We start from the raw sequence: 9,614 nt of genomic DNA, 5'->3' as shown, positions 1-9,614 counted from the left end.
TCCTTGAGAAGATGCTTTACGGGGATGGCGTGGCTCGAGCATGGCCCCTCAAGCATTTTCTCGAAGTGGTTCAGAGCGCCCTACATGGGCTTTCAACCACCCTTATGGTCAGCAGCAGCCACAAGTGGGTCCTCACGCCGTTGCTTCTTGTTTTTTCCTTCTAGCGGAACAATTGGAGGTGCCTTCGCTAGCACCCTCGTCCCGCCTTGCCTTAGCGTTGGAACGATCGAAGATTGCTCCGACCACCTCCTCTCCTAAGGCATGGCTGGTGGTGATTTCTTTGGTGGTCCATGGGCCCTTGCATCCTAGCTTGTGAACCAAAGACTCACAGGTTGTCCTAGACAGGAAGGCTCCTATCACATCGGCGTCAGCGACATTAGAGAGCTCGTTGCACTGTTGGGAGAAGCACCGGATGTACCCGCGGAGGGTTTCACTGGCCTTCTGGCGATAGTTCTTAAGGTCTTAGGGGTTCCCAGGACATTTGTACGTGCCCTGGAAGTTCCCCACAAAGATCTCCCTTAGGTCTGCCCAACCCTAGATGGCATCGGACGGAAGGTGCTCCAACCACACTTGTGCCGAATTAGCGAGGAACAATGGAAGGTTGTGGATAATGAAGTTATCATTATCCGCACCACCGGCTTGACAGACAAGCCAATAGTCTTCAAGCCAAAGTCTGGGTTTGTCTCCCTAGAGTACTTAGGGATGTTGGTAGGTGGTCGATACCTTAGTGGGAATGCAGCATTGAGGATGTGACGGCCGAAGGCCTGAGGGCCTGGCAGGCCGAGGCTCGGGCTCCGGTCTTCGCCATTATCGTAGCGTCCGCCGTGTTGAGGATGATAGCCACGGTGGGTTCCTTCCCTTGGGTTGCCGTAAGCGCATCTACGGGCATCGAGGGTGCTGCATGCATCGCGGTTGTGGCCGAGACGTTGATGCACCGGGATTGCAGTGCGCTGCCCGTTGCCTTGTGGCGCCTGGTGGACTAACGCATCCCTGGCGGGGCACACCAAGGGGGTATGCTAGCTAGCATTGGGCTCGTGTCGCCGAGACATCGAGCTCTCTGCCTACTGCACTGCCACACGCTCAAGTAGCGTGCGAATCTCATGGTGGACCCAACGATCCTCAGGCGTTGTGGCCTCTAGAAGGCCATGAAGCAGGGCCATCGTGGCGGCGATGTTTTGGCTTGCACGAGCAAAGCGGGGAAGGGTTTCATCATCGGCGATGGTCCTTTGGTTCACGTCATGGGCCATGGCATGTGTGTGCCCTCCATCTTCGCGGCGCCTGATCTCCTCGTCGATCTTCTCGTACTCCTGAACAAGCTGTTGTCCGGCTTCGTCTATTTCCCACTTTCGGGCTTTCAGTTGCTCCACCCCTACATGAGGTGGGACCGCTTCTCCCCCTTTGGCTCCATCACCGAGGTTGCCTGCCGGGGTGACCTCCTCCTTGAAGACGCTTTCGACGTGTCCCTTGGAGGTTTGTGCCATGAAGCATTCCCGGGAGGGATGATGGCTCCTCCTACCAGAGTCAGAACCAGAGTCTAACCCTGGGCCTTCAGTGAGGAGGCCGTGGAGGGATTCAGTGATGCTTTTGATCATCCCCATGAACTCGTTGTTCGCGGGAAACAGGATCGTGCGCTGGGCCACAAGGTGGCTTACGGTCACCGCGGTGTTGCGGAGACCAAATGGAAACGCTATTGAGGCACACCGAGTGGAGCGTTTTGGAGAGAGGGTGATGTGGCGTGGGGCCTCCCTGGACGGCTGGGGTCCAAGAGAGACGCCGGGCTAGCCTTCAAGCCTCTGGTAGCTAAAGTTGGTGGAGAGGAGAGACTGGACGGTCGTGTGGGCTAGCGCCAACTCTCCTCTCAGTGTGATAATGAAGTCTAGGTCACCGAAATGCACGTGTGCGCCCGGGACCTAGCTGATTGCGTGGTTGGCCATCCGAGGCCTGTTTTGGAACGCGCAAAGGACACCTACCTGGCGCGCTAACTGTCGGTGTTTTGAACAAACATCGGCTAGTAAATTTATGATTATTGTTCGTTAGGCCCGGATGGTGCACTAAAGGACACGAGGTTTATACTGGTTCGGGCTGAACGTCCCGACGTCTAGTTTGCTGCTGCTGCTCATGTTATTAGTATCGAAAATGGTTCATAGTAGGGGTACAAACAATCGAGAGAGGGAGGAGTCCCAAGTCTCTGATGGAATGATCGAAAAGGACGCTAAGAGCTTAGTCGCTGCTCAGTTGTGTATGAAGTGTCGTATGTGTTCAACTTATCCGTCAAGAGTCGGTCCCCCTTGTTGGAGGAATCGCACCCCCTTTTATAGATGAAGGGGACGGCTTTACAAGTGAGAGGGAAAGGGTGCGTATGCTACCGAGCCTTGTTGCCCACACCGGCGGGTACCAGATAATGGTGGACGCCTACAACACTGTTGATGTCACTGTAGAAATTCAGGGTGGCTGCAGAGTATTGCTCCGTGTAGGGTATGGCCCCTGGTACAATGTTTTGACTTGTGAGCCTTGTCTTACCTTTCTCTGCACGTCTTCTGGTCCCTACCGAGCGGGCGTCCCCGGTCGGATGGCTACAGTCGGCTCTGAGTGTGCCGGTCGGAGAAGAGCGGTGAGCAGGGTTCCTACGAGGTCCGGTCGGAGGGACGTGGGATCGGAGTCAGAAGTTGCGTTTTGGGCTAGGCCTTCCGATCGGAGAGGGCGCCCGGAGGCCGAAGCGAGTGCTCCGATCGAAGTGGTGGGCCCAAGGGGTCGTGGAGCGGGCGCCGCTCCTTTCGGACCACGGCGCGGTGACAGTACATCCATCATTGTAGAGGGCGCGAGTCTCTTCCTGGACCGTAGTGGTTGTCGTATGTCTATGTCAGGTTCCGTGTCTGAGGGCTGAAGGTGGCGCCTACAATACTGTTCGGACTCTGCAATGCCGGAATAGTCTAAAGCGCCCATCTCGTCGTACCTTAGCGGTACTTTTCCTACCGCGGCGCAGGGCATGGTCCTTGGTGCCGCGTTTGACTCGAATGTCATGTCGTACCCTGTGCTCATCCTTATGAAGGCGCAGGGTGTACTTGTTGGGCGAGGCGGAGTCTGCCCTCGGCCGTCGGACGAGGCGGAGCCCACCCTCGGACATCGGGCAAGGCGGAGCCGGCCCTCGGCCATCGGGCGAGGCGGAGCCGGCCCCCAGCCATCGGGCAAGGCGGAGCCTGTCTTCAGACGTCGGGCGAGGCGGAGCCCGTCCCCGGTCGCCGGGCGAGGCGGTGCCAGCCCTCGGGGGTCGGACAAGGCGAAGCCAGCCCTCGGGGTCGGACGAGGCGGAGCCAGCCCTTGAGGGTTGGGCGAGGCAGAACCAATCTTCCGTCGTTCGAGCAAGAAGCGTAGTAGCGTTCTTGTCTGACCGGAAGTGTCAACGTTCGAAGGTTATTAGTCCCACCTCGTTGGGTACTCCGGTATTAGATCCCCGACACAGCCAGACACTTGGCACAGGCACAATATTACCAAATTAAAATGGCTAGGGGTTAGCAGACTCGATAAAAATAAACAAATTTCTTAATAAAATATTATTCATCCTTAATTTTAAGCCCATCACTAGATAGATTTGACCGAAAATGGTGCTTAACAATATATACTCATTGGTCACTGTAGTAGAAATATGTGGAATCAATCCTCTAGTCTACTAGAAGTTTTAGTATATTCTCTTTTCCCTCTTGGTCAAGGAATGCCTTTCGCCGGTCAGAACAAGTTGCTAATCCAGCGATCATCGGTGCCTTTAAGCTTCTCGGTACATATGAGTCCTTTACTTGGATTTTGTTTTAAACGAGACCAAATTACACAAATATCATAACCTTGCGACAATTTTTAAGTAGTAGTACTCCATTCCGAAAATAATATAATTCTAACATAAACGTTAAATAAGTATATTTAGATTTGTTACGAGATATCTTTGTAGTATACATATTTGGTGTAATAAACATTAATATTTTATTATATATTTGATTAAACTTTAAATATTTTAGAAGTATATATTTTGAGCCAAAGTAGTAGTATCTCTGAGCACATCAGTTTTCTAGAATGAACGCAAGAAAATCAACAAGATTCGCACCAGGAATTTTCTTGGCTCGCAGTGCGGTCGCTACTCGCTCTACCGGCATCGCACGATGGGACGCACCCGCAGCAGTTGCCCACCAGCCCACCACCGCGCGCCTGGCCTGACCTCCCCCAAAACCCAAGTGGATCTCGGCCAGCGGCCAGCCAGCGAGCGGCCCACCTCCTGCGACCGGACCCTGCGACTGCGAATATCCCGCCCGCCGCCCGCCGCCCGCCGCTTCCGCAAGCACCGCACCGCGCCACACCGCATCGCTGCCGTCCCTCCCTCCCTCCCAAGAAACCCTTCCGCTTCCAGATCCCTCCACCACCTGCCGCCCCAGATCCCGATCCGCCGGCCCGCTGCCGCCGCCTCGGCCGCGGCCATGGCGGCCGATCCCCTGCTCGCGCTCCTCGCGGGCGCGCTGCTCGTCGCGGCGCTCGCCCCGGCCGCGGCGGCCCCGTCGTGCCCGCACACCAACCTGACGGCCAACTTCTCCGCCGACCTCACCATGCTGCAGCACCAGCTCCGCGGCACGGTGCGCCTAGCCGGCGACGGCAAGTGCGCGCTCGAGCTCACCCGCTTCGACCTCCTCGCCGCCTCCCCCTCCGCGCGCTTCTGGGCCGCCGACGGCCCCGCCATGGCCGACCTCGCCGCCGGCCGCGCGTTCTCGCCGCTCCCGCTCAACAAAACCTTCCGGAACGCCTCCCTCGAGCTCCCCTTCGCCCGCCCACTCCCGCGCCTCCTCGCGCTCTACGACCCCGACACCTCCTCCGACTTCGGGCACGTCTTCCTCCCCAACGGCACAGGCCCCGACCTCGATATCGCCGCCGAGCCGGCGCCCACCATGTTCGACAACTGCATACCACTCTCGGAGACGGAGACCTATCGCCTCCGCTGGACGCTCAATGCGTCCGCTGGCACCGTCGAGATCGGCCTCGAGGCGGCCGTGGGCTCCGAGTACTACATGGCATTCGGGTGGGCGGACCCCAAGGCCAACTCCCCCGCCATGATCCACGCCGATGTCGTTGTCGCCGGCTTCACGGAGGAAGGTACCCCATTTGCCGAGGACTATTACATAAGCGACTACACTGAGTGCACGCTGGGGAAGGAGGACTCGCCCGTGTCTGGGGTTTGCCCAGATAAGGTCTATGAGGACGGGAAGAACGATTCAGTCCTGGTATATGGCCACCGGCGGGATGGAGTGTCCTTCGTGAGGTATGTGAGGAAGCTTGATGCTGAGGATGCCAAGTATGATGTGCCAGTGGGTGCCACGGAGGAGATGGCGGTGCTTTGGGCCATTGGTAAGCTGCGGCCACCGGACACAATGCGCCCACACTACCTCCCACAGAACCATGGGGGGCCAAGGGACACAACCTTTGGGTTTGCCCGGTTGAATTTGTCAGAGACGGTGGACAATTGCCTTGGACCGTTGGATGCTGACAATAAGGAGGATCAGGAGAGGATCATTGCCGATCGCAAGACACCACTTGTGGTGACATCTGCTCCAGCCGTGCGCTACCCAAACCCACCAAACCCTGACAAGGTGCTTTACATCAACAAGAAGGAGGCGCCGCTGCTAAAGGTTGAGAGGGGTGTGCCAGTGAAGTTCTCAGTGCAGGCTGGGCATGACGTGGCACTCTATATCACTTCAGATACCATTGGTGGTAATGCTACGCTGCGGAATAAAACAGAGGTCGTATATGCTGGCGGGCCTGATGCTCATGGTGTCCTAGCAACTCCAAAAGAGCTTGTTTGGCTGCCTGATCGAAATACGCCTGACCTAGTCTATTACCAGTCACTGTATGACCAGAAGATGGGATGGAAGGTTCAAGTGGTTGATGGAGGCCTTAGTGACATGTATAATAACAGTGTTGTTTTGGATGATCAACAGGTTACTTTGTTTTGGACTCTCTCTGTGGATTATAAATCTATATCTATAGCAGCTCGAGGTGAGAAGAAAAGTGGATATCTTGCTATTGGGTTTGGGAGTGGGATGGTGAATAGCTTCACCTATGTTGCTTGGGTGGGCAATGATGGGGTTGGGCGAGTGAAAACTTACTGGATTGATGGAAAGAGTGCAGCAGGTATCCACCCAACATCCGAGAACATCACATTTGTCCGGTGTAAGTCAGAAAATGGCATTATTACATTTGAATTTACTCGCCCTCTTAACCCTTCTTGTGCCGGGAAGGTAGAATGCAAGAACATCATTGATCCAACTACACCACTTAAGGTTGTCTGGGCCATGGGTGCAAGCTGGTCGGGAGATGATCTGACTGACAGTAACATGCATTCAGTCACAAGCAGTCGGCCTATACGTGTTTTGTTGTTGAGAGGTTCAGCTGAGGCAGAACAGGATTTGCGTCCTGTCCTGGCTGTTCATGGGTTTATGATGTTTGTTGCCTGGGGCATCTTGTTTCCTGGTGGAATAATGGCTGCCCGGTATTTGAAGAGCTTGAAAGGAGATGGGTGGTTCCAAATACATGCCTATCTGCAGTATTCAGGAATTTCTATAATGTTTCTTGGCGTCCTTTTTGCTGCAGCTGAGCTCCGTGGCTTCTTCGTCAGCTCAGTGCATGTTAAGTTTGGTGTGCTGGCCCTATTATTGGCAGTTTTGCAGCCACTAAATGCTAAATTCCGGCCTAGTAAGCCAGCTAATGGGGAGGTTCCGTCTCGCAATCGAATCCTGTGGGAGTACCTGCATGTTATCACAGGGAGGTCGGCAGTTATTGTAGGAATTGTGGCGCTTTTCACAGGAATGAAGCATCTAGGCCATAGGTATGACAGTGAGAATGTAGAGGAGCTCACTTGGGCCTTAATGCTATGGGTGCTTTCAGTTATCGTTGTTGTGCTGTGCTTGGAATATAAGGTGGTCAAAAGAAGGATCGGTGACAGAAGCACCAGAGGGCACTGGGTATTAGGCAACACCGAGGAAGATGATTCAGTTGATCTTTTGCATCCTGATGGTACAGCCAGGAATTCAGAATCTAGCGCGTCTGGCGTAATGGAGGTGCAGCTTGAACCTCTCACTAGATGATGTAGATCAATCTGTCAGATACAAATACACCCGTTCCATATTTTCTTATACGGATGATAGGTCCACCGGCATGGAATTTTCTGGCTCAGGAGACTGATCTGGAATTCTCATGGTGGTTCTATCATAGCAGAATGGTTCCAGGCTAGATAAGATGTTCAAATTCTGTCTTAATTTCGTGCATCACACTGTTTATATTGTATAGTGTACATTTTTTTACAATAGACAGGTATAATTTGCCACATTGTCCTAGTGATTCTTTTACTATTGAGATTTGTAGAGGAAAAGAATTATTTGAGGTGCTAATTGGAATTAACAGCAGCAATGCGTGTTGGGTACCTTTTTTCTTTTCAAGAGAGAATGTCATGATTTCTGTATCATATCCATTGAGAAGTCTGATTTGTTAATCCTGAAACGGGGCAAAAATATGTTGATGTACAGGCTAATTGTTTTCGCTCAGTGTCTCCTGAGATGTAAAATGTAAGTACCCCATTCTTCTCCACAAGCATTGGAACACTATCATTATGAGTTTGCTGATTGCATGTCAGGCCTGTTAGATGTTGCCATTGCCATCATCATTATTATGAAACTAAGCTCTAGGCTCTGTTCGGCTGGTCTATAAGCCGTTTGTGCTGATTTGTACGGGTGATTGGCTGATTTGTTAGGAGAGAAAAATAATATACTATGACTGATAAGCCGGCTTATAATGGCAGCAGAACAGAGCCTAGAGCTCAGTTTCATAATAATGATGATGGCAATGGCTGTACGCTTTTGGTGCCACAGATCAGATGTATTCCCTCCGTTCCAAATTATAAGTCATTCCAAGAATCTTAGAGAGTCAAAGCATCTCAAGTTTGACCAAAATTATATAGAGAAACCCAAAGATTTATGACATCAAATAGATATACTATGAAAATATAACTAATAAAGAATCTAATGATATTTAGTTGATATCATAAATATTATTATCTTATTATATAAATCTGATCAAACTTAAATTTTTTTGACTCTCCAAGATTTTTGAAATGACTTATAATTTAAGATGAACAGAGTATGTATTGATTCTTTGCAAGTTGCAAAAAGAATATTTTTGCATTCCTCCAGTTTGGTGTGTATTATAGTTGGGCGTGGCTAGCGCCCGAACGTCCGCAGCCCGCCCCTGTTTGCCTTCATCCTGAACCCGTCCGCCTTCGCCCCGCCCTAAGCACGCACTTCGCCCTGTCTTTGTCCCCGCTGGTCGCCCCTGACCCCCTCCTCTCCCTCTTCGCGTGGGTAGCACTCAGGAGCCAAGATGTGCAGCTGAAGACGAGCAAGCCCCGACCGTAGCACCACCGCACACCCAGTCCGCTCGCCTCCGGCCGTACAACATAAAACACTTGCAACATGAAAAAGATTTGAAACACGTACTTGCAACATGTGTGTGAAAACACACGAAACATCCAGATTTGTAACTTGCAACATGAAATCACTTTATGTAACATAAGACTGAAACAGCTGAAACATTTAAAAATGTTGTTGCAACATGTGTGAAACATATGCAACATCTAGTCTAGATAAAAAAAGATTACAACAGACGTCTGGAAACAGATGAAATATTTTAAACAAACGCTTGCAACATGCTTCTCAAACACTTGCAACATATGCAATATGTGCAACATCCTCGATCTAGTTTTTGCAATATCAAGATGAAATAATTACAACATACATCTGAAACGCCTGAAACATAGGGAGAGGAAAGGTCAGGCCAGTTGATTCCGGCTATCGGGGTTAGAGCTGGCGGCGAGCCGTGGCGCGCGAGCACTACCAACACCGGCCACGCTCGTGGGTGCCCTTGACTCGGCCGGGGAAGACCTAAGGCGCCATGACACGTGTGCTCTAGCGGGCATGGCGGGGGGGGGGGGGGGGGGGGGGAGGGTCAACGGCGCTCCCAATGGCAATGGACGATGGACGAACGACGAGGGAGCGAGCGACGCAGGTGACTACCACGCTGGTGAGCGCGTACAGGGAGCGAGGGCGTGCGCGCAGCCGGCGATGGGGGAAGGGCATAATGCGGCAACCCGACGAGCGCGCGCTTGGAAAGGGGGCAGACGGATGAGCAGTCACGCTACTTTGGTGCTGGGCGGATAAGCACGAAGAAGTGGAGTATGGGCGGGGTAGACGGACGGATAAGCACGAATGGTTTTTTTTTTGTTTATATATAGGTCCGCTCCTGGGGTGTCGCGTGCTAGTGCAGAGTCACGGACGCCCGCCAAGTATTTCCAATTATAGTTTGCGTGCGCGCTGAATTCGCTCGTGTTGACTCCGGATTCCAGTTCTACTTTGTGAATCAGGCACAGGCGCACAGCCGATGGCCTTGAGTTGAGATTCCACATTCCAGCTGTACTTTGGTAGTAACTAGCTAAGCGCCGTGTGCTTTTGCCGCGGAGGCCGGGAGGTGCGAAGTGGCGGAACCAAAGGACGGAGACGGACGGAGCGCCGTGCCGTGCGCGGTGGTTTCGGTTC

The 9,614-nt window shown here is 52.7% G+C and overlaps 1 protein-coding gene across 1 annotated transcript; it reads left to right on the top strand.

Moving 5' to 3' along the window:
- The first annotated feature begins 4,171 nt into the window (after positions 1-4,171).
- On the top strand, positions 4,172-7,542 carry LOC136546724 (cytochrome b561, DM13 and DOMON domain-containing protein At5g54830-like). The gene has a single exon (XM_066538693.1). The coding sequence runs from the start codon at positions 4,461-4,463 to the stop codon at positions 7,113-7,115; it is 2,655 nt and encodes an 884-aa protein (XP_066394790.1). The 5' UTR covers positions 4,172-4,460; the 3' UTR covers positions 7,116-7,542.
- The last annotated feature ends 2,072 nt before the right edge of the window (positions 7,543-9,614 follow it).

This window comes from Miscanthus floridulus, chromosome 3 (assembly GCF_019320115.1).
Source record: "Miscanthus floridulus cultivar M001 chromosome 3, ASM1932011v1, whole genome shotgun sequence".
Taxonomy (NCBI): domain Eukaryota; kingdom Viridiplantae; phylum Streptophyta; class Magnoliopsida; order Poales; family Poaceae; genus Miscanthus; species Miscanthus floridulus.
The sequence above is the reverse complement of the archived record's forward strand: the minus strand, read 5'-3'. Positions and strand labels throughout refer to the sequence as shown.